The 26,736-nt window shown below is 36.8% G+C and overlaps 1 protein-coding gene across 9 annotated transcripts in view; it reads left to right on the top strand.

Annotated features, from left to right (window-relative positions):
* ERC2 (ELKS/RAB6-interacting/CAST family member 2) overlaps positions 1-26,736 on the top strand; it is a 923,200-nt gene that overhangs the window by 409,416 nt on the left and 487,048 nt on the right. For all 9 annotated transcript variants that reach the window (XM_045051699.1, XM_045051677.1, XM_045051694.1 and 6 more), the window contains one exon: positions 22,972-23,109. In XM_045051699.1, the coding sequence (XP_044907634.1) occupies positions 22,972-23,109 (138 nt within the window). The remainder of the gene's footprint in view (positions 1-22,971; positions 23,110-26,736) is intronic.

Raw genomic sequence — 26,736 nt, 5'->3', positions numbered from 1 at the left:
AGTGGTTCAAACCTTTAGATATGTAATCACTTTTTACCAGTCCAGTCATTTAAAAATATATTATGTGATTTATATATGGTAAAATTGTACTCTTGGGCCTACATAGGTGGTGTACAACCATGCATTTTAAAAAATGCCTAGAGCAAAAATATGGAGACGGAAAAAGAACCAGTGGTTGCCAGGGTTGGGGTGGAGAGAGGGATGAATAGGCAGAACACAGGATTTTTAGGGCAGTGAAAATACACTGTGATACTATACTGGTAGATATACATCATTATATATTTGTCCAAACCCATAGAATGTACAACACTAAGAGTTGACTATGGATTTTTGGGTGATAATGATGTGTTAGTGTAGATTCATCGGTTGTAACACATGTATGGTGAGTGATATTGATGATGGGGAAGCTGTGCATGCTTGAGTGCAGGGTATATACCTTCCCTTCAATTTTTCTCTGAACCTAAATCTACTCTTAAAAAAATAAAGTCTTAAAAATAATTTTAAAAAATGCATATAGTCATGTGACCACCACTGTGATTAAGATATACAACAGTTTCATCATCCTGTGAAAGTCCCTGGTGCCGGTTTGCAAGTGAGCCTTAGCCCCTGCAACCCACTGATCTGTTGTTTTGTCCTTGTAATTTTGCGTTTTTCACAGTCTCATGTAAGTAGAATCATACTTCTCTATTCTTTGGGCATGGCTTCTTTCACTTGACATTTGAGGTTCATTTGTGCAGTTGTGGGCACCAGTAGTTCATCACTTTTTATAGCCAAGTAGTATTCCATTGTGTGGATGAACTGCAGTTGTCTGTCCATTCACCTGTTGAAGTTGTCCAGTTGCTGTCATGTGGGTGCCCCATCACAGTCATCTTGCTTGCATGGCTGTGGGAGCTGCCTGCCCTTGCTGCTTTCACCCTGCTCTCCTCTACATTCACCCATACCAGCCAGCATCATCTTCATCAAACGTAAGTCGAGTCATGCTGTTCCCATGCTCCAAACTTTAAAGGCTCCCGTTACCCTCAGGATAATGGTCCTTAGTATTCTCACAATCCCTTGTAATTTGGGCCTCCTCTGTCCCACTTTTGCCCCCTTCACTCTCTCCTGTAGCCATTTGGAGCTACTTCCAGATCCTAGAACAAAACGTTGCTCTCTGTTGCCTCTTTCTGCACACTTTCTCCTCCTCAGAGGACATTTTCCTTGACCCATAGAATGAGCGGGACTCTTCCTAAGTGCCATGCTGGCTCTGTACTTACTCATAACATCACACTGCTTTGTAATTCCCTGTTTATTTCTGGGTCTTCTCCCTTATAAGATCCTTGAAGACAGGAGCTGTGTTGTTCATTGCTTTGTCCCAATATCTAGTGGGTACCTAGCACTCAGCTAGTATCTGTTGAGTAAATGAAGATGTTTGGGGAAACATGATTATCATTCTAGCTATAGAAAGTAGAACACTGAGGCTTGGAATGCTCAGCTAACTGGGGGAATTCCAACTTCTCTGGGCCTTTCTATCCTGCCATATGTGATATGACTGCAGAGTGTAGGGAAACTCTCCAGTTTTCTGTATTACACAAGGTCTTATGACTGCATATACTTCCTCCACTCATTCAACATTGGTAGAAACCTTGTAGTGCCCCTAGAAATAGAACCCCAGCTTCTCTGAGGTTCAAGGGTATGTTCCTGTATCCCAACCAGAGTATATAAGACTGAATATCACTTAATCAGCTTGACCCTGGAGGATTGCCCAATCTAATACTGAGTTCACCTTGGTACTCTCTGAATTTGGGGGAAGGTTCTGTTTGGGTCTTCAGGCATGAGGTTTTTCTTCTCTTCTCTCTCTGTGGAGTCTGTTCTGATGTGCTATTGGTGAATTGACCCCTAGGTTGGGAGTCTCATGCTAGGGAACATACCTCTGTAAACCATCTAACTAGGCATCCTTCCTGTAGTAGACACCCAATAATTCTCTGTTAATTCTCTGTCAAATCAGTGGGTGAATAAGTAAATAACAAAAGAATGGGTGACTGCCTCAGCTTTTATAGAGATTTTAATCATATTTTAATCTCTTTGGAGGTAAAAAGCTTTATTACCAGGCAGTATGATGCTGTCTGTTGATTTGTGAAGCCTTCTTGCTGTTCCTGAACTCCCCTGTCTTTTTCTGACCTCAGGGCCTTTGTACTGTAGTTCTCCCCATTTGGTTCTTCATAGCATTCATGTCTCTGCTCAGATGTCACTGCCTCCAAGAAGTCTTCTCAAGCACCACATCTGACATAACGCTGTTCTAACTTCCACCATTTTCTGTTTCCTGATCTGATTTAGTTTTTTCATATACTTTGTACTTCTGTCTGAAGTTACTGTGTTTTATGAGCATTTGTTGACTGGTGTATTGACTTCCTCCTTTTATGTACATAAACCCTTGTGGGGGCTAGGAGCTTGTTTGGCTTCTTTGCCAGGTCTGCAAGGGTATCTGGCATACAAATATTAGCTTAATACTGGATAAGCTAAAACATATAAAAATATAAATTTAAAAAGTATATATATGTATATGATATATGTGTGTATGTATATATATGTATATACATAGACACATCAGGAAAAAAGATGCCTTGATCTTCTTATTAGTGAACAATTTACTGTGCATTGTCTTGTAACTGTTAGATCTTTCCTGGGACTGTACCTGTGGGAGGTGGGCAAAGGGAAGTGTTAATAGTATGTAGTCAGACCAGTCAGGAATAAATGATTACAGAAGAGCTATTCTTGAGCTGCTGTGTCCAATCTACATTAAATATTAAAACAATAAATATTAAAGTAGTGGCTATATGACTATGGTTAAAAAAAAAAGGACAGTGTTTAGAATCTGACACATCTAGGTTCAAGTCCTACTTTTCCATCTAGTAGAAATGTGATAGTTTTTCTTGTCTGTGAAATAGGGATCATTGTTACCAAATCATAGGGTCATCATGAAGGTTCAATCAACAAACACAGCACCTGGCATGGGAGGCCTCCCTCTGGATAGTGTTTCCTTCTTGTTCTTTCCTTCTGGAGTGAAAAGAAGACTGAGGCAGATCTAGCAAAACACTGAAGCAATCTAAGCCTTCATACTTACATCAAGATAAGTATGGAGAGTTGGTTTGACTTGCTCATCAGAATGTCACCGACATATACTTAATCCTATTGTTTTGACTGTTCTTGTTCATTTGTCCTAAAGAAGATCACCAAGGCAGCCCATTTGGGGGACTAAGTAGAGAAGCACCCTATGAATCACTGGGTTACTGTGTTGCCTGTCTCGGAGTTCTGCTCCATCTAGGGCCCTATGGTATAGAAGCTGCTGCTTTTTTTTGGGTACAATTCTACATCTGCAACTGATTGAGTCTGCAGATGGGCCTGTACAGAAATAATTAGCCACTTGCCCCTTATTTTGAGGTGCAAGTGGCCCCTCTTGCCAGCAATTACTGAATCATGGAAAAGAGTAAGCCTTAGGGGAAAGCCTGTGGAAATTTAAGCATGAGGGCAAATTGCTTTTAGTTTTTAGAAGTTACAGCTATCTTCTTCTTAAAAAAGCACTTGTAAGTATGTAAGCCACCTTGGAATGGACCTACCAGCAATTCCATGTACCTTTCCCGGGGTGTAACACTTCAGATATTTCCCAGTTTTCCTCTTGATTTTATTCTAAGGGCTTATTTAAAGATGCTATGTGTTTTACGTGCTGCATTTGGTTTCACAGTTGGTTCATGCTACACATTAACTAATTACTGGTAAAGTATCTGACTCGTGAACTCTGATCCATTTTCCTCTGGAAAGATCCCTTGCTTCCTTGCAGCAGCTCCTTGCATCTTAATATACTTTTCCTGGGGATTTTGCAGTGATCTGCTGTGTGGTACCTTTGGATACATCTGAATGTGAATCACTTACCCCAGACGTGTTCTATGATTAAGAAAAGCTTCCAATGGTATTAAGGGACCAGAAGAGTTCATTAACAAAGGATAGAAGTTGTCGATGGCCATCTTGAAACATCAATCTGTGAGATTCAGAAATTACACAAGGGGAAGCTGCCTTGGACAATAAAAGCACAAAACACATTCTAGATCTTAATAGGAAACAAAAGTGCATAAACAAAAACAGACTGCTTCTTCAAAATATATGATTTCAGAACAAGACTAGCCTCCCAGGAAGGTTTAAGGAACCCTGAATCTAATTGGGAAAAGAAGCGGGTTTGCATTTTCTTTAGTGTCAGGCTAGCAGATGACATTGAATTTTTGACACTTTGCAGAAGATGGACTTCTTTCCATTAGCTGAGTGAATCTGGGGCCTGCGTCATTATTTTATTTTGTAAATTCTCCATGTGCTGGAATCAGACCTCTCAAATGCAGATGGTTACTGCTGGAAGGAATGAACAAAGTTAAACTTAGAAAAGAAAAAAATGAAAGCCTTGCTTAACCATTTCAGCTCATCTCTCCAGCCCCAGGGTTTAAATCACAGGCATAATCTTTTTGTGCTTCTTTTCTCCTGACACATTTAAGATCTCATGAAGTTACTTTACCAGCAACTTGAGAGGAAGAGAATATACAGAATCTGTTTCTTTTATGCTGTACTCTGTCCATTAGCATTTACCACGTCCTGTTATTTTTATGGGTACTTCTTATATCTTCAGCCTCTTTGTCTTATCTTCAACTTCTTATGTGTTCCAAGTGAAGATAGGCAATGGATAAGTTTTGTCATAAGTAACTGGTGACTTCCCATTTAGAGAGACTTATAGGGAGATTGGATCTTTCTAGGCCCTTGCTTTCTCATAGAAGATGATGCTGCCAAATGCAAACACCACTGACATATATATAAGCTATTCGTGAGAAGGAAGGTACAAGGAAAGTGGTCCCTCCCTCCCGCCCCAGCCTCTACCTTGATCCATGTTCTGGGGGTGCTTTTTAAATTCTCAGACTTATGAAAAATAACTTCAGTTATGAGAAACTAAGGGAAAATATTTCCAGATTTTTTTTGATGACGAAGAAGATGATGATTGAGGGAGAAATTAATTTCTCTACTCAGCTTGATGTAAAAATGTTTCATTGCCAGTATTTCTTAAAACTCTGGTCCATGGACTATTTGATCAAAGTGACCTGCAGTCCTTGTTAAATATGTGGACCCAACCTCCCTCTGCACCTAATGAGTCAGCACCTCTGGTCCTGGAGCCCAGGAATCTGCATTCTCAGCTACTCAGCTGATTCTTTTATGTGGCCAAATCGGAAGCCACACTATTTTGGATAATTTTTATATTTTAACAATTGAGTGCATTTTTGCAGATATGAGAAAGATTCATTACAACATAATGAGTGATAAGAATGGTTGATCCCTTTTGGACCCTTGACTGTATTTATTGTGCAAATCATTAGGATGCTGGTATCTCTCACAGGTTGCTGAATTTCATTCTGGTGGGCTTTTTGTCCACCCATCCCTTTGGTCCAGGGAAGAACATAACTCATTATGTCACAAAAAAATTCTTGAGAAGGGATTTTGTCTTAGCTTCATGAAAACTCTTCATTTCCAGAGATCCTTTCAGGATTAGCTCCCCACATATTTGAGATAAATGTTAAAGATGCTCAGAATTACTGTATAATGTTTGTGAAGCTCAGACAGGATACTGTGACTATAGTTAGAATGACATGTGAGATTATGTCCCTAAAGAGATACACCTGAAGTGGAGGGGATAGGAGGGGGGAAGGCAAGACCTATCTAAGAGGTTCTGCCGGGGCCATTTAAGACTGATCTCTGGAAGGTTTAGGGTGGGGCAGCTCTTGCCATGTACAGATAAAGCACATTTTTTAAAGAATCAATTGTAAAAATCAAAGGAAAAAACACTCAGTTACAGAATGATCATCCAACAGGTCATGCTCATGTACCTAATTGAAGAAATGTTATTTGTTTATACTTTGTGCTGTTTCTAAGAAGAGAATAAAAAGCGAATTTACAAATCTTGCCTTTAGTGCTTGTATGTAACATAGACCCATTTTAGAGACAGCACTTTAATCTCTGTTTCACAAAGCTTTTATTCCAACTAAAAAATAATTGTGATATACTGTTAGGGTATTTTACAAATTATATCGATAGTATGATTCATACATACTGAGCTTCAGATTAATGTTCATTTTTCTAATCTACCATAAATATATTCTCTAGCCACCAGAACTATTGCTTTGGTGGTTTCTCTTTCCAGCACATGTTACTGTGTTTTTGAAATGGAACATTTGCTATAGGGGACAGAACATTTAGCATGAAGGATACTAAGCAATAACAAAATAAATTGTCTGCAAATAATGATGTAGGGTGCTTTGACATAATGTTTCTATTTTTCAGTCTAGTGGTTCATCTCCTTGTCCTTCCTCTGGGTTTGCATTTGATTTGGAGAGAAAGAGCCAACATTTGTTTATTTAGGAAGTAGATGCAACAGTCCAAAAATGAACTGTGTCCTAATCCTGCCCCCCACCCCCACCAGTGACTCTTATAACAACATGGTGGGGAACATTTTGAAACGCTACCTCTTCTTAGGAAGAAATTTTCTGCAATGTGAGTATTTTATCCTATTAAGTATTTCTTAAATTAAATGAAAGAGCTTAGAATACTTTAAGTTGGAAAATAGTTTCTCAACTTACTAGGTAGAGTGCTGTCATTTTTTCCCAAGTGCATGCATATTTTTAATCTCAGATTCAGTTTCTTCTATCATTTAATTTTTAAACGTAAATAAATCTTTTCTTTTTATTCCCTGCATGCAGGTTTCAAATATTTAGCTCATAAAATTATATAATCCCTTAAAAAAACAAAAGACCATAAGCCAAATTTGGAACTCAAAAACAAGGACTATAAATAAAATAATTCTTAAAAAAAAAAAAACTTCCTAAAACCCCAGCAAGACAGTCATAATTGTGAAAAGACATCAACTTGAGATAATTTAAGTGACACAATTTTATGACTCTTTTAGAATGACCTTGAAAAAATATTTCCTAAAATGAATTCTCTCTTCAATAATTATTTTAGACAGAGTCTTGAAGAACAAACTCTCATGAAGTAAATTGTTTTCTTTGATGCTGATATTTTCTTGCAAATTCCAGAGGACACAATCATTAGTTTTAATTCAAGATGATGAAAGTAATTTTCCTTTGAGAACTAAGTTTTCCGCTGATTTCAAAAGCCTGTCTGCAGGTGAGATTTAATTTAATCCTTTGAGTACTTAAGAAGCATTCCTGAGACAGTGGCCAAAAAAGTGACAAGATTAGTATTTTGTTTATTGACAATGTGTGGACAGGAAAAGACTTTTATCCCAAAGAGTTTAATGATTTTTTTTTTTTTTAGTGATCTTAATGACAATTTTTAATTACTAAAATATTCATTATTTAAATAGCCAAAGATTAGATGATACACTTAAAATATAAAGTCAGTTGCAGTTGAATAGCAGCCTAGGAATTAAGTAGCAACAACACAAGCATGAAAGGCAGGTAGTATCTTACTAACTAAAATTTAGTTTCAGAACAGAGAGTGGAAAATGAATCTGTAAGTATTAAAAGAAAATACATAAATGAAAATATACAGAAGATTTGTTATATCTTTCTCAAAATCAGAATCACCTATGTATGGTTTTCATGAGACTTTAAAGATTTTATAAAATGTTTTTTTCTCTCTGTCCCATTATTTTATTTTTAATTCCAGTTTCTATGAGTGTTTTGTGTATTCCAAGGGGCAGACCAATTTTTCTGATGTCAGTTACTATTTGAATAAATTAAAAAGTCCATGAATATGAAAATTATACACATAGTTTGAACTTGAATCAAAAAAATATATATGACTATGACTTTCAGATAAATTAGTATCATAAAAAAAGGTCTTAATTATTTCCTGTTCAATGTGTGTGCAAATGTATTTCTGCATATAATGATTACATTGTTTATAGTTTGCTTTTTATTTTATTTCGGGGAGTACACAATTTTAAAAATTGGAATGTTTTGCATTCTAAATTTGACAGGTTTTCAGGTTTTTTTTTATTTTTTTTATTTTTTATTTTTTATTTTTTTTATTTTTGGGACAGAGAGAGACAGAGCATGAATGGGGGAGGGTCAGAGAGAGAGGGAGACACAGAATCGGAAACAGGCTCCAGGCTCTGTGCCATCAACCCAGAGCCCGACGCGGGGCTCGAACTCACAGACCGCGAGATCGTGACCTGGCTGAAGTCGGACGCTTAACCGACTGCGCCACCCAGGCGCCCCCAGGTTTTTTTTTAAAAACAAAAGTAAAATCTTCTTTCTATTATGACATTCAGCAGAAATGAATTTGCAGAGTATTAGGAGTTTTTTCTGTTTAGGTGGCTCTAGACCTCTTAGCCACCCTGCCATCCTCTCAATAGATTTAGCCATGATTAGCAAACCATGAAGATCTTGTCTGTAATAATCACTTATTAATATTTTTACATCATGAGAATTTCTAGACAATCCTTGGATCTTGCCTTTCATTTTATCATTGGACATTTTCAGGATGTTCCGTTTTAGAACAATTTGGGATGTTTTAAATTTGCTGCCTATTCATTTTATGTCTAAAGGAAAAATGACACAAAATTCCATACTCTTTGGGAACATGCTGTCTTGGTTAGGGTTTGGATCACATTTTAAAATTGGTTTTAAAGGAAAGGAAATCATATAAATGCTCTGGAATTCAGATAAGCACCAAGCATGGGAAGCAGGCACTTGTCTTTTAGAGTGCTTATCCTTTGGGGTCAGACTGATGATGGTAAAAAAAAAAAAACAAAAAAAACATTCTAGACCTTTAAATATTGATTATGCACTTTGGGGAGCTGTTTTCTTTCCTGCTTTCCCTCTGCCCCTTTGAATTTGGACTTTGGTAGAACTTGCAGAGTGCAGTATCTCAAATATTCCACAGGGTGTCATGATATGGTTGTTCTCAGGAACACTCCTGTGGGAGGTAATTTGAGCCAAGCTTCATCCAGTATTTCAAGGATTGGTACATTTTGGTTATAGTTCAGAATTATTTACTGAGGGCCTACTGTGTGTGAGCTCCATGATAAGAAATGTAGCTGTTAGTGTTATCATGCAAATCCCTTTCTTCACTTTGTGTTTGGCATTTTGGCTCGAGTTTTTTTAAATTTACTTGCTATGTAGTTTCAGGCCACTTGGGAGTGAATCTCAAATAGAGGAGTCAGGTTTGGAAACAACTCAACTGCCCAACCAGATTCTGGCTCCCTTCCCTCCATCCTGTGGTGGGAATAGATCCCAAGGGGTCCTAGTGCAGGAAGGGGGCTGAGAGTTAACTAATCTAAAGGCTCCTGGGGTAGCCATGGGGAGGCTGACACAGAGCTGGGGCCTGAGTTGGACAGTTTGAGCGTTAACTACCCCTTCATCATTAGTTGTCTGGGTCACCTTAACAAGTTTATTTGCTTTTTTTCATTTTTGATCCATGATGGGGTTTTGAAGAGCAAATTCAACAATCCATTTCTAAACAGTGTTTGGTGGCTTCCAGCTCTGGGACAAGATAATATAAACTCACATTTCCCTTCTCCTTCTTTCTGAATACATCTTATTTATATTGTCTGGAAATAATGCAACAGACAATCATGAAAGGACTCTGAAATGTAGGAAAGAAGAAGGACTGGCCAGGGGCCTCACGAATTGAAGAACACCAGGATGAGTTTCCTGGGGTTTCTTCTTGCTCTTCATATCTCCTTGCCTGGGATGTGGAGAGCCCTGCAACCCTGAATTGCCAACAGAAAGTAGATTAAAATAAGGAAGGATGAAGACTGAAACAAGGTGACTGCTTGCTAAGATATAATATAAATAGGAAAGCAAAACAAAACAAAACAAATCTTCTAACACATACTCAAATGTTCAGGATAAAATAGATTATTACTCATCTCATACCAAGAACCAAAAAAGTCACAATTTGAATGAGAGAAGACAACTAATAACAACACTAAGGTGAATCAAGTATTGGAATTTTATGACAAAAAATATAAAGCAATTATAAAATAGATTGAACAAGCAATTACAAAAATAGAAAGCCTTACTGGAAGGATTCCTTAGTAGAGTGGAAATGACCAAAGATAGAGTCTGTGAACTTGAGGACAGATCAGTACAACTTAATCTGAACAACAGAGGAAAACTAGACTGGAAAATAAATGAACAGACCCTAGAGACCTGTGATTTAATAACAAAAGATCTAAGATTTCATCAGAGACCCAGAAAGAGATGAGAAGGAATATGGGACTGAATAAATATTTGAAGAAGTAATAGCTGTAAACTTCCCAAATTTGGCAAAAGATATAAATCTACATATTTAAAAAGATGAGTGAACCCCAAATGGGATAAGCCCAAAGAAATCCATGCTGACACATCACAATTAAGCCTCTAAAAAGTAAGAAAAGGAAAAAAGATCTTAGAGCACCCAGAGAGAAAGTACTCAGCATTTATAGAGGGATGGATACCAACTCGAATGATAGTGGATTTCTTATCTGAAACCATGGAGTCCAGACAAAATCGGCATGTTTTACAAATACAGAAAAAACAAAACAAAACAAAACAAAAATAACCCTGCCAGCCATAAATTCTCTAACTGGTGAAACTATCCTTCAGGAATAAAGAGGGAAATAAAGGCATTTTGAAAAAAGGAAAACCAAGAGTATTTGTCCCTAGCTTATCTACCCTTGAACAGTAGCTAAAAGAAGCTCTCTCTAAACAGAAAGGAAATGATAACAGCAGGATTTGAACTTCAGAAAAGAAGAAAGAAGAGTGAAATGGAAAAAATGTGGATAAACATAGTAAACTATCTTCATCCTTATAATTAAAAAAAATTTGACAGTTGAAGCAAAAATTATAGCGATATCTGTTGTGCTCACTGTATGTAGAGGATATAATTAGACAATTATATTTAAAAAGTGAGGAAAATAAAAGAACCTTAAATAAGTGCAATTTTAGTACTTCACTTGAAGTGACAAAACATTTATATCAGTAGGTTATGACATGTTTCATATGTAAATTGTACCACATACAGCAGTTGTTAAGAAAATATATAAAACTGTATACTCAAAAATTGTATAAATAAGTGAAGATGGAATCCTAAAAATATTTCCAGTAACTGTCAGGAAGGCAAGAAAGAAATGGAGGAATGAAAATGGGGGAAATGAACAGAAAACAAATAATAAAATAGCAGACTTAAGCCCTAACATAGCGATAGTTACTTTATGTCAATGGTCAGAATATACCAGTTAAAAGAGATTATCCAAGTAGAGCCAAAAACAAACAAACAAACAAACAAACAAAGAAAAAAAACACCCCTCCAAACAAACTAAAAAAAAAAAACCCATGACACAATTATATGCTGTCTATAAGAAATTTACTTCAAACACAATGACATTGTAGGTTGAAAAGAAGAGATAAAGGTATATCATATTAACATTAATTTTTAAAAAAAGAGAAATGACTATGTTAATATCAGATTAAGTAGATGTAAGAGCAAAGAAAATTACTGGGAACAATGGGAGACATTATATAATAAAAGAAGTAACCCACCAAGAAGACATAGTGATCCTCAATGTGTATGCACCAAACAAATATATGAAATAAAAACTGATAGAACTAAAAAGGGAAATAGACAAATTCACAATTATAGTTGGGGACTCCCACACTTCACTATCAGCAGTAGATAGAATTAAGTACAGAAAATTAGCAAATTAAATGAACTGAATAGCTCTATCAACTAACAAGAGCTAGATGACATTTATAAAACACTCTACCCAACAACTGCAAACTATACATTCTTTTCAAGTGTGCATGTAGCATTCATTAAGATAGATCATATTCAGAGTTGTAAAACAAACCTGAACATATTTAAAAGAATTGGATTCATATAATGTGTTGTATGACCATAATAGAGTCAAACTAGAAATCAGCAATAGGGGGATATGAGAATCTACAAGTAATCAGTGGTTCAAAGATGCTAAATAGGGGTGCCTGGCTTACTCAGCCCATAGAGCAGGAGACTCCTGATCTAAGGGTTGTGAGTTCGAGCCCTACATTGGGTTTAGAGATTACTTAAAAAAATAAAAATCTTAAAAAAACAAAGATGCTAAGTAAATAATAATTCACGCCTCAAAGATAAAGTCATAAGGTACAAATATACATATAGCTGAATGAAAATGAAAATACAACGTACCAAAATTTGTGGGATATAGCTAAAGCAGTGCTAAAAGGGAAATTTATAGTATTAAATGGTTACATTAGAAAAGAGGAAATGTTACAAATGAATAATCAAAATTTCTACCTCAACAAACCAGAAAAATAAGAACAAAATAAACCAAAGCCAAGTATAAGGAAGGAATAATAGTAGAGCAAAAATCAATAAAATGTAAAACATGGAAATAACAGAGAAAATCAGTAAAAGCTGCTTATTTGAAAAAAATCAGTAAAATTGGTAAACCTCCAGCAACACTGACAAAGATAAAAGAAGATGAAAATTACCAATATCAGAAATGAAGCAAGAGATATCATTACAGATTCTGTCGCCATTAAAAAGTTGATAGAGGAATATTATAGACAACTTTCTACTCCTAAATTTGACATCTTAGCGGAAAAGATCCCATTCCTCAAAAACCACAAACTATCAAAACTTAAAAAAAAAGAAATAAATAACCTGAATAATCTTATATCCATGAGATAAATTGAATTTTTAATTTAAAAGTTCTTATAAGAGAAATTTCCAGGCCCAGATAGCTTCACTTGGAGATTTTTACCAAATAAAGAATTAATACCAATTATACTCAATTTATTTCTGAAAAGGGAAGAGAGAATAGTTTTCAACAAATTTTATGAGACTAATCTTACCTTGGTACCCAAAACAGAAAAATACAAAAACAAAAAACAAAAAACAACTCCCTAAACCAAAGTCACAGACTACTGTCTCTCATGAACTTAAATAAAAGACCCTCAACAAAATATTAGAAAATCAAATACATAAATGTGTAAAAAGAATAATGTATCATGACTAAGTGAGATTTATTTCAGGTATTCAAGGCTGGTTCAACATTTAAAAATCAATCATTGAAAAAAAATCAATCATTGTTACCTACCATATGAACAGAGTAAAGAAGAAAAAAAAAAACGTGATCATATTACTTAACATAGAAAAAGCATTTCTAAAAATACAGCACTCATTTATGATTAAAAACTCTAAGCAAGTTAGGAATAGAGGGCAACCATCTCAGCTAGGTAAAGAACATATATAAAAAAACCTACACCTAACATCTATCTTTCACTACTAAGGTTAAATATATTTCCCCTAAATTCAGGTAAAAAGCAAGGATGTTTACTCTTACTACTGCTATATAACACAGTACTCTGAAGTGCTCACCACTGTGATAAGAGAAAAAATTAAAAAATAAAACCATCCCTTTTTTCCAAATGACATGATTGTCTACATAGAAAATCCCAAAGTATCTTTAAAAAGAAAAAAAGAAAAAGCTCCTAGAACTAATAAGTGAGTTCAGTAAAATCTCAGGATATAAGATCAACAGACAAAAATTAATTACATTTCTATATACTAAAATGAATATGTGGAAAGTAAAATTAAAAATAGGATTTAAGTTGTAATAACTCCAAAGAAAATGAAATACTTATAAATAAATTTACCAAAACAAGTACAGGATCTGTATGCTGAAATATACAAAATGTTGATGAAAAAATCAAAGAGGACCTAAGCAAATTGAGATATGTATTGTATTCATAGTTTGAAAAACTCAGCATATTAAAAGTGTCAATTTTCCCCAAATTGAGCTATAGGTTTAATGAAATTCCTTTCAAAATCCCAAGGGTTTTTATTGACATATACAGGCTTATTATAATTTTTTTAATGGAAAAGCACAAGCCCTAGATTAGCTAAAACATTCTTTTAAAAAAAGGTGATATTAACCCTCTACAGCTACTGTAATCAAGACAATCTCCTATTATTGGAGTGACAGATCAATGGAACAGAATAGAGCATCCAGCTATATATCCACACAAATATGCCTAATTAATATTTTACAATGGTGCAAAGACATTTCAATGGAGGAAAAATAGCTTTTGAACAAATGGTGTTGGATTAACTGGACATCTGTAGGCAACAAAAGTGAACATTGACTTAAAACTCACACCTTATACAAAAATTAACTCAAAGTAAAATGTAAAACAAGAAACTATAAATTTGTTAGAAAAACTATAGGATAAAATCATCAGAATGTAGGGCTAAGTAATGAGTTCATAGAATTGACATTAAAAGTATGATCTATAAATTGGACCTTCTGCTCTGTGAAACACCTGTTAAGAGGATGAAAAGATAAGCGACAGACTGGGAGAAAATAATTGTAAGCCATATATCTTACAAGGGATTGGTATCTGGAATACTCTCCAAAGAACTTTGAAAAGTCACCAGTAAATCAAAACCAAAATCAAGCCAATTAGAAAACAGCCAAAAGACATGACCAGATATTTACTGAAGAGGATGTACAGATGGCAAATATGCACATGAAAAGGTGTTCAATGTCATTAACCACAAGGGGAACTGCAAAATAAAACTACAATGAGAGAGGCGCCTGGGCGGCTCAGTCTGTTAGGCGTCCAACTTCCGCTCAGGTCATGATCTCGTGGTCCGTGAGTTTAAGCCCCGCCTCGGTCTCTGTGCTGACAGCTCAGAGCCTGGAGCCTGTTTCAGATTCTGTGTCTCCCTCTCTCTCTGACTCTCCCTTGTTCATGATCTGTTTCTCTCTGTCTCAAAAATAAATAAATGTTAAAAAAAAACTACAATGAGATGTCACTATACATCTGTGAAATTACTAAAATAATAAGTCATGACAACAGCAAAAGTGTTGGTGGGAATGTAGAAAAATTAGATGTTTCCTACATTGCTTGTGGGAATGTAAAATGGTACAGCCACTTTGGAAAACAGTTTGGCAGTTTCTTATACAGTTAAAATCGCAAGTCCCATGACCCAGAAATTTCACTCTGGTGGCATTTATATCAGAGAAATGAAAACTTATGTTCATAGAAAAAACTTATATGTGAATATTCATAGTCTCCTATTTATAATAGCCCCAAACCAGAAACAACCCAAGTGTCCTTTAACAGGTAAATGGTTAAACAGGCTGGTATATCCATACCATGGTCCACTACTTAATAATAAAAGAGAACAAATTATTGATAGACATAACAACTTGGATGACTTTCCAGAGAATCATACTGAATGAAAAAAAAAAAAACACTGCCAAAGGTTATGTTATGTACTGTGTTCCTGTGTTTGTGTAACATTTGTGAAATGACAAAGTTATAGAAATGGAGGACAAATTCATGGTTGCCAGGGGTTAGAGATGGGGGGCAGAGACAGAAGATAGGTGGGAGCAATTATAAAAGGACAATACAAGGGATCTTTTGGGGGATAGAATTGTTCTGTATCCTGACCTTAGAGGTGGTCACATGAATCTACGTATGTGATACAGTTGCATAGGACTAAATACAGACACACATACACACCAATGAGTGCATGTAAAAATGGTGATACCTGAATAAGATCAGTGGATTGTATGAACATCAATTTCCAGCTTGTGATATTGTACTATAGTTATGCTAGATTTTACTATTAGAGGAAACTGGGTAAAAAGTGTAAAAGGTATCTCTTAATATAATTTCTTACAACTGCATGGAAATCTCAATTATCTCATTATAAAATGTTAAAAAAATAAAAGCAAGTATTTAGGACAGTGCCTGGTTTATAGTGAAGAGGTGTGGGGCATACACTACCTAACCTTTTTATAAGCTGAAAGTTTATTTTTATTTTAATTTTAGGCCATATAAAAATGACTGCATCAGAAATGCCATGTTAAAATGTCACACATCCCATTATAATTAATTCTTCAGATTTGGATAAATTTCTCTTTTAGAATTCTTTGTTTAAGGAATCTTTTAAAATGCTTCTCTGTTTTTATTCCAAATGAAATATATAGGGATAGTAGGCAGAATTCTAGGATGGCCCTCATGACATGGACTCCCCAGGTGTTATGTCAATGTTTAGATTACATTTTATGCAAAAGGGAATTTGCAGATGTAATTAAGATTGCTATTCAATTGACCTTGAGTTAAACAAAAGGGAGATTATCTGGGTGGGCTTGAACTAATCACTTGAGCATTATAAATTTGAGTCTAGAGGTCAGAGACAGAAAAGTCAGAAAAATTCAAAGCATGGAGGAGGGGATTTGACGTGCAAAAGTGCTCTGTTGCTAGTTTTGAAGATGGAGAGGGGCATATAGCGAAGACCTGAGGCAGGTTCTTGTTGCTAAGAACAACTTCTAACTAATAGCTAGCAGTGAACTGAATAATGCCAACAATCTGAATGGTCTTGAAAGAGGACCCCAAGTTCCAGATGAGAACTCATCCTGATCGACCTTTTGGTATCTACTTTCTGAGACCTTAGGCAGAGAAACACCACCACATTTGGACTTCTGGTGTATAGATTGTGGGACAATACATTCATATTGTTTTAACCTGCAAAGTTTGTGGTAATATTTTATGTAGCAATAGAAACCCATACAATGGGTTGATTTAAATCTTTGTATTTAAATCCATTGTGTAGTGGATCCTGTTTTAGCAACCAGTGTTGCCTTTTCTTTGATGTTATGTAAAGGGTATTTCTGGAGAAGGATTTTGGGAAGATGGAGGAGTAGAAGGCACCAGGAATTTGTCTCTCCATCTAGACAGCAATTGAACCGGCAGAACCTGTCTAATGTAACTATTTTGGAAGTCTATAGTCCATTAAAGGCTTACAACTTCCAGGGAAGGCTTAGATGGTAAAATGCAGTTAATTTGGGTCAGTGTTAGCTCTTAACACAGTAGAAGCTAACCATTTCCCACCCTTCAGCCAAGTGGCAGGCAGCTAAACGTGTGTGCCTAGAGCAACCTACACACAGCTTGCAGGAGCCAGGGTGAATAAAAAGAAACCTGCCTTCCAAATATCAAGGAACTGTGTTCTGATCATTGATTGTTGCTTCTGATCAGAGGTGCAGTCAGAGTCAGCAGCCATTGTTGTTACACCTCCCCACATTGGTGTAAGCCCCTCCCCTTCTGCTGAAGTGACTTTCAGGAGACTTAAAAGGCTGGCAGTCTTTTTCCCTCTCCATTTTCTCTTTTGAGAGCCATACATTGAGGACTAGGACATTCATGAACAAGTTCATATACAAGGAAAGTTAGAAAGTGAGGACACATACCCAGGAAAAGACACAGGCTCAGAAAAGACCTAAGAAGACCTTATATTTATATCTCAGACTGATCTTTGGCACAGAAATAGCCAACAACAACAGCAACGATGACAGCAACAAACACAAAATAAGAAACAGTAAACGACAACAATAACAAAAACAGCAAACCCTGGGATATGGAGAGAAGCTGATTTCCAGAGTACCACACTGTGAGTTTCAAACATCTAGTTTTCAACAACAGCAAAAATCACAAGGCATGCAGAAAGCGGGAAAGTACGATCTATTCAAAGGGGAAAAAATGAACAGAAACTGATCCTGAGAAGACTTGATGGCAGATCTACTAGACAAAGATTAAAATTTTTTTTTAATGTTTATTTATTTTTGAGAGACAGAGAGAGACAGCATGAGCAGGGGAGGGGCAGAGAGAGAGAGGGAGACACAGAACATGAAGCAGGCTCCAGGCTCTGAGCTATCAGCACAGAGCCCGACATGGGGCTTGAACTCACAAGCCGTGAGATCATGACCTGAGCCAAAGTCGGACACTTAACCAACTGAGCCACCCAGGCGCCTCTAGACAAAGATCTTAAAACAACACTCTAAAAGAACTAATGGGAGATGTGGGGGAAATAGAGAAAACAATGTATGAACAAAATGGAAATATCAATGAAAAGATAGAAAACCTCAGAGGAAACCAAAAGGAAATTCTGGAGATGAAAAAGTATAATCACTGAAATGAAAAATTCACTAGAAGGATTCAAAGGCAGCTTTGAGTAGGCAGAAGAACCAATGAACTTGAAACAAAAAAAATATTGAAGAAAATTAAGCAGAATCTGAGGGGCCTCTGGGACATCATCAAGTGGACCAACACACACATTAGGGGAGTCCCAGAAAGGAGAGAGATAAAGGGGCAAAGGAAATTTTTGAAGAAATAATGGCTGATACTTTGCAAATTTGATTTAAGACATGAATATGAACATCCAGGAAGCTCAATAAACTCTCAGAAAAATGAATGCAAAGGGACCCACACCAAGACACATTATAACCAAACTTTTGAAATCCAGAGACAAAGATATACTTACTTGAAAGCATCAAGAGAGAAGTGACTTGTGATTTGCAAGGGATCCTAAATAAGTTTATAAGCAGTTTTCTGATCAGAAACTTTGGAGGCCAGAAGACAGTGGGTTGATATAATTAAATGATAAAAGAAAAAAAAACTGTTAACCAAGAATCATATATTCAGCAAAACTGTTCTTCAAGAGTGAGGGAAAAATTAAGATACTCCCAAATAAACAAAAGCTTAGAAGTTTGTTACCACTGGAACTGACTTACAAGAAGTGCTCAAGGGAGTTATGCAGGGTGAAATGAAAGGACACTAGATGGTAACTCAAAGCCATGTAAGAAATAAATATTTCAATAAAGGCAAATACATGGGCAAATATAAAAGCTACTATTACTGTAACAACGGTTTGTAACTCCACTTTCTGTTTTCTACATGATCTAAGAGAACGATTTATTTTATTATTATTATTTTAAATGTTTTATTTGTTTCTGAGAGAGGGCAAATAGGGGAGGAGCAGAGAGAGGAGGACCGAGGATCTGAAGCCAACTCTGGGCTGATAGCTGCGAGCCTGATGTGGGGCTTGCACTCATGAACTGTGAGATCATGACCTGAGCCAAAGTCCGACGCTCAACCTACTGAGCCACCCAGGCGCCCCTGAGACTAATATATTTTAAGAAACTATTAGTCTAAAAGCTAGTATCATTGTAACTTTGGTTTGTAACTTTATGTTTAATTTTCTATGTAATGTAAGAGACTAATGCATTAAAAAGAATCATTAGTTTATATTTGTGAGTACACCATGTATAAAGATATAATTTTGTGACATCAGCAACCAAAAGGGGTGGAGATGGAGCTGTAAAAGAGTCGAGTTTTTGTATGTTATTGAAACTAAACTAGTATAAATTCAAAGTGTTAAGTGTTATAAATTTTGGATGTTACATGTAATACCCATGGTAGTCACAAAGAAAATAGGTGTAGAACACACACACACGCACACACACAAAACAATAATACAATTCAATAATTTCAGTACAAAAAAGTCAACTAAGTACAAAAGAAGACAGCACTGCAGGAAATGAACAAAAAACATTATCAGGTATGCAAGAAACAACAAAATGACAGATATAAATTCCCCCTTTTCAATAATTACTTTAAATGGATTAAAGTCTCTAATTGAGAGACAGATTGGCAGAATGGATTAAGATCAAACAATCATAAAAACAGCCCACCCTCAACATGATACAACTATATGCTATCTATGAAAGACTCACTTTAGATCCAAAGACACAAATAGATTGAAAGTGAAAGCAAGGAGAAATATGTCCTTTGCAAGTAGTAATGGAAAGAGAAAAGTTTACAAGAGACAAAGGCATTATAAATTAATTAAAGTTTCAATACTATCAGAAGATATGACATATATAGGCATGTATGAACCTAATGACAGGCCATCAAAATATGTGAAGCAAAAGGTGACAGACCTGAAGGAGGAAAAAGACAGTTTTGCAATAATCGTTGGGGACACCATTACCCCACTCTTAATAATAAAACAACCAGAGAGAAGATATGTAGGGAAATAGAGGACTTAACACAATAAATCAACAAGATCTAACAGACATATTCAGAATACTCTACCCAACAATGACAGCATGTGTAATTTTCTCAAGTGCACATGGGGCATTCCCCATATTCATCCCCAGATTGAGCCTCAATATATTTTCAAAAGATACATGTCATACAGACTATTTTCTCCAACCACAAGAGGATGAAGTTAGAAGTCAGTAACAGAAAAACTGGAAAATTTGCTAAGTTATAGAAATTAAACAACATTTATTTATTTATTTATTTATTTATTTATTTATTTATTTAGACAATGTGAGCAAGGGAGAGGGGCAGAGGGAGAGAGAGAGAGAGAGAGAAAAGCTTAAGCAGCCTTCACGCTCAGTGTGGAGGCCGACACAGGGCTTGATTCCACGACCCTGGGATCATGACCTGAGCCAAAATCAAGAGTTGGACGCTCAACCAACTAAGCCACCTAGGTGCACCAAACAATACACTCGTTAACAATGAATGAATTGAAGGGGAAAAAAAAAGTTAGAGAGGGAGAGAGCCAAACCATAAGAGACTCTTAAAAACTGAGAATAAACTGAGGGTTGATGGGGGGTGGGAGGGAGAGGGGGTGGGTGATGGGCATTGAGGAGGGCATCTGTTGGGATGAGCACTGGGTGTTGTATGGAAACCAATTTGACAATAAATTTCATATTAAAAAACAACAACGAATGAATCAAAACAAATCACAAAAGAAGTGAAAAATTCTTAAAGACGAATGAAATCAAAAGTGCAATGTACCAAAACATATGGAATGTAGAGAAAGCAGTACTAAGGGGGAGATTTATGCATCAAAAGAATTATCAGCAGAGTGAAAAGGCAACCCACAGAATTGGAGGGAACATTTGTAAATTATATGTGTTAAGGGATTTATATGCAGAATATACAGAGAATACCTAAAACTCGACAACAAAACTCAAACGTGATTCAAAAATGGGCAAAAGCGTTTGAATAGGCATTTCTCCCAAGAAGATATACAGATGGCCAGTAAGCACATGGAAAGATCACTCAACATTATTAGTCATTAGGGAAATGAAAATCAAAACTACAATGAGACACCATCTTTTACCCATTAGGATGGCTATTATCAAAAAACCATAAAATACCAAGTGCTATTATATTACCTGCATACTGGTAGGACCCCAGCCCTAATCCTCTTCAGTCCTCTCAGTGATTTGGGGAGACCCCAGGGAGTCTCTCACAGGCTTACAGCCTCAATTTCCAGTGCCCAAAGTCCCTTGAAATCAGTGCCTACCACTGCCCCAGGGCTGATGCCCTGAGGGAAGGTGTCCTCTGTCCTGTACAGGGCACTGTCTCCCAGAGTGACAGGGGGTGCCTAATTAGTTTGTTTAGGACCACCATGGATTTACACATTTTCATGTTCACAGATGTATCTGTGGGTATGGGCATACTCAAAATAATAACACACAGTCTCCTCATAGAGCCAGTCTTCTCAGCTGTTAGCTTCTTTTACATAACGAGTATCATCCTGACATGTAACTATCCATATTCTTGTTCACCCACATATTTATTTATGGAATTGTGTAACCACATGAACACTTGTCTGGAATGGAGGAAACCTTTGTTTTGACTGCAGATGATTATGCCTTTGAGTTCCTGTGTTTTCCATGGAAGGACAGTGAATTCTCACAGTGGGCAGGAATACATTGCATTTTGATGAAAGAGAGACTAATTATTTGACCTATAACTTGAGTTTCCAGGATGTCTGTCTCAAGGCAGAAAACATGTCTCATTGAAAAGATATATTGGTGGGGAAAAAAAAGGAAAGAAGTAGGGAGAGAGGGAAGATGAAGGAAGGAAGGAAGGGAGAGAGGGAGGGAGGGGTAAAAGTCCATTTCTGTTCATTCAAATAGATTGTAGCCATTGGAAAAATTAGCCAAGTCCTGTGTCCTGCCAGTTGAGCGTCAGCAAGGTCAGTGTTTTTGCATTCAGAGATATTTTGATGCTACTACCACGGCCACTCCCACTGTCACCCTCTTCTCCTCCTCCTTGTTGCTGCAACTTCTGTCATTATTTGTATCTTATTCCAGATTTATGCTGAATGAATCAAATAATCCAAAAATTTGTTTAAGTCACACACTGTTAAACATGCATTTGGAATGATTTCGTGCGAAAGCCTGGGTGCAGAGTACAAATATTTTGAATGGACTTATCTTAGAGTTGTACTGCTTTTTTTACTTGTCACTTTAAAACCCTTAATATGAATAAATTGTTTGTACAGTGCTTTTTTTTAATCCTTAGATAAGAAATACATGGTTTGAAAGCAGAGAATAAAAACATGAATGATAATGTACGCAATGCTCAGGAAAGGTCCTTGCTGCTGCTCATGGGCAGGCGTTATAATCAGCCATTTAGCGTGTTTATTTCAGGCTGCAGATAGTGGATAAAAGTGGCTGGTTGGTTGCCAGCACATGATTTAGTTGCCAAATAGAGTGTGTAGTACTTGTTACATTTGATTTATATCACAAGTTCTTCCCATTAACAGTCTACTGATGATAACCTAGTTGGCTTTTCATGTGGTTACTTTGAAACAGCCACTTGACAACATTTAGCATATCACAAAGTTTAATACTGAATACAGGAGTGAGTGAATGACGACAACATAGGTCCTGCCTTATATTATTCTGGTGCTTAATGCAGAATGGACGCCCAATACTAGTCTTTTCATTGAATGAAAAAATCCTGCATATGTATTCCCTGATACACTGTACGAAGATTAGGTTATGGACTTCAGACTTAAAGGTCTGGTGGGAGGGATAGGAATAATAGTGCTTACATATCTGAAGGGCTTGCATCTGTATACAAAGAGGTAGTCTGCTTATCTGTATTGCCATTTGAATATAAAGTTGAATTATGGAAGGATGAAGGACTCATCAAGATGGCCTTGATTCTAAGTCAGTGTAACCTTGTAATGATGATGGTGTCCATAACCTTGGTCTATTTTTTAAAACAGGTCCACTTCAGGAATGTTGTCCTTGGATATGTAATAAAATATGCATTAAATATGGTTAATTTTTATTTTCAGATTGAAAACTTGCAAGAACAGCTTAGGGATAAAGACAAGCAACTAACCAATCTGAAAGACAGAGTAAAGTCCTTGCAGACAGATTCTAGTAACACGGATACTGCACTAGCAACACTAGAAGAGGCTTTGTCAGAAAAGGTGAGCTTGGGCTGAATAATGGGGGTGGTTGGGAGGAAGTGATCTAAATGTATTTAAATGTGCCTGCCTTTCTCTATGTGCTCTCACTACCCCCAGTCCCAGCTGGACCTCCCACTGCCATGTTAGCCCTCCTCAGTAGACTTGGCACATTAAAAAAGCCAGGAGATCCTTGAAATGCAAACCTGATTACATCACATTTGGCCCTGCTTGAAAACCTTCACTAGCTTGTTACTTTTCTTAGGATGGTAAAAACTGAAATCCTTAACCTGGCCTATATAGTCCATCGCTTCATCTGATCTGGCTCATACCTGGTCATCTACCTCTCTGCCTGCCTTACTCTTCTCTCCTTCCCATCCTTCTTTCCTCTTTCCTTTTCTCCCTTGTATCCTCCCTCCCTTCCTTCTTCCCTTCTTTCCTTCCTTCTTTTCCAGCCTCATCCCCATCTGTCTTTCCTCATTCTTTGTATTCTAGCTATGCTGGCCTTCTAAATGTTCAAGTCCACTATGTTCCCTCCTGCCTCAGACCCTTTTCATACCCAATTACCTAGCCTAGAATGTTCTTTACTTCCTGGAGATTTAATTCATCTCCTTATGGGAGTTCAGCTTCCTGAGAAGCTGTATTGCACAGTAGTCAGGGATGTGGACTTTGAGAGCTAGACTGCCTGTCTTCTATATTCCGCATTATCATAGTCTATAAACTGATGTAATAAGGTCAAGTGGAAGGAGACCTAGGAGCCAGTCTCAGCCCTGCCACTAACTTACTGGATGACCTTGGCAGGTAACTGCCTTTCTCAGTACCTCAAATTTGTGTAATGGGAGGCATTAGTTTAAATGGCCACAGGTTTTTTAAGCCATGTATTTTAAAGAAGCCTTCTTTGACTTCTGCTTCAGAATCACCAGGAGTTGCCTGTTGAAAATCTAAATTATTAGGTTCCATCTATACTTACTAAATCAGAACCTTGAAAGGGCTTGGGATTCTTTATTTTAGGAAGTTCCTTGAATCATTGTGATGTACACTCTAGTCTAGCCTCTGCAGTATATAAAAAAATAGAGAAGCTAAAAAGATGATCTAATTCTTTTTGTGGCTAGAAAGAAATTATAACATTGTCACATTTATAATATTAAATTATACAGATTTAATTTGAAAACTTACAAGAATAAATAAGATGATTTTTCAGGAAAAATATTCTTTTTAATATTTTCAAGAATTTATTACCAAAACTCTGTAGTAATTTTGTTTGTAAAACATTTGAATGAGTGAATTGGTCTAAAAACTATTAATGATTATGTATTCTGTTTGCAGTTTTGAGTAATATGATGTCAGTCCATTACTACCTCTCAATTTCTTTCTGTAACTTTACATAAACATATACCATATAATTTTTTCATATCGTGGATTCTTGGCAGGATTTTATCATTTTTTCCACCGGCCCTATTAAGATTAGATTTATTCTAGTTTAAATCCCCAAACAATTTCCAAATCTGAAACTACTCTTTTTATCTAAGCACCTCCTTTGAGAAGAAGGGGATGACTGCAAGGAAGGCTGAGGTCTGTGGGAGTCTGACCCCCCTCAAACCCATGCCACCACTTGAGAGTTATTGCCTCCCGTGGGGCAAGCCTCTTCTCTTAGTGCCTTATTTTCAAAATTTGCTGACCTCTAAGTTCCATTGTCTGTGGAACTACCTTGATAATAATTAATCAGTCTGCTGATCCAGAATCTGAAGTACATGAAATCTGATTTGGGCAATACATGAGGAGTTGAGTAGTTAGATACCTTGAAGGGCAAGATAGGGAACAAAAATGAGGGAAGAGGGTTTGGTGTGAGACAGTAAGAATTGCTGGCAACTGTGGCGAGCTGCGGAGTCTTTGACCTGCCTCAGATCATTCAAGTTCACATAATACATTAAAGTATTATGATGCTCAAGTCAAATATGATGTGGGCCAGCTTTGGCCTGTGAGCTCTTAGTTTTCAAACCTTATTTGCATCTGACTTGTAGATTTTCACAGTATTGAAGAATACAAGCAAACACAGATCAATTTATATGGAGGGAATTTTTAAAAGGTGCTAAAATCAGGATATTAGTGTATTTGATAAGCACAGATAAAAACATTGGATAGGAACTGTCAAGGTTCTCTGTCATGGGTCGAAGAATAGTAGATTCCTTTTAAGTATTTATCCCAGTGGGTATCGAACTTTTGTTTTGTATCCAAATATTCTTATCGTCTAGGGTTCTTCTTCTTCTTCTTCTTCTTCTTCTTCTTCTTCTTCTTCTTCTTCTTTTTTAATTCTCAAGTCAGTTAACATACCATGCAGTCTTGGCTTCAGGAGTAGAACCCAGTGATTCATCACTTACGTATGACATCCAATTGGGAGCTTCTTCAAATAACAGTTTCCTGGGTCCCATTTCCTAGTGATTCTGATTCAGTTGCTTTGCTCTGGGGCCAAGGAACCTATGATTTTTACAAGCATGCCCAGTGATTCTGATGAAAGTGGTCAGGTGACCACACCTTAAGAAATACCAAACCCATCCTCTTCCATTTTAAAGATGGGAAATTGGCTCAATGAGGTGAAATGACTTGCCCAGAGATGAAAATTTTGGACAGGTGCAGCACCATTCCCCATTTCTGGGTCCTGGGGCTATGTCATGGACAGACCATGGCATGGCCTATGCTAACTTCTGAACCCAGTACTCCAGGAAACCACTTCTAATCTAAGTTGGCCCTTGGTTGGGACTTTGTTGTCTCCCCTGGACTATCCCAGGGCCACTCAGCTCATGGGTGATGGAATGGGACTGAAATTCAAACCTGATAATTGTGCTTTTGACAACATCACAATCACCTTTATTGGCCCTTCCCTCACAAGGTTCATTCAGTTTTATCCACATTTAATTGAACAGACCCCCTGGAACAAGATGGTACAAAAAATAAAATGATTAATTAAAACTTTTGGACTCATAGAGCATCTAATTATTTGCTGTCATTTGGCTGATAAATAGAACCTATTAGGCACTATTCACCATTCCACTTGGGTTGTGACGTTGTGGGAACTGTGTTATTCCTTTTAGTTTCCAGGAACTTATATACATATTCACAGTGCAAAAAAATAATGCCATTTAGCAAGTTAAGATTGAGTATGACATAGTTCTAGGATTGACACACAGAAGCTCAAGAGACGGAACCCACAGTATTTATAAAGCTGGTCTTGCCAAGTTTGCTGTAGCCATATAGCAGATAAGCAGTTGAGAAAGGCAGATAACAGAGCCGGAGGCCACTGCAATTCAGTTCCCGCTCAGTGATAAAGCACAAATAGATTAGATTCGTGCAGAGCCAGATGAGTGCACAAGGAACACTTGCCAATGCAAATAAGACTAAAACAAGAACACATTGTTGGAATTTCTGCAAGTTAGTTGTTAATCAAGTAGATCATGGCATATTAGGGCCTTTTAACACATGTTTTTGACATCTGGCCCTGCGTGGCTGACAGTTAAATTAGTTTTGTGATTGACGGAGAAATATTTCGTAGTATTGAATCATCAATAACACTTAAAAACATTATAGTGCTTGCTGATTTTTTTTGTCATCAATGCCCAGTCAATAGTAAAAGTGGTTAGAGTGAATCAACCTACT

This window comes from Felis catus, chromosome A2 (genome assembly GCF_018350175.1).
Source record: "Felis catus isolate Fca126 chromosome A2, F.catus_Fca126_mat1.0, whole genome shotgun sequence".
Taxonomy (NCBI): Eukaryota; Metazoa; Chordata; class Mammalia; order Carnivora; family Felidae; genus Felis; species Felis catus.
This window is presented reverse-complemented; position numbering and strand designations above follow the sequence as displayed.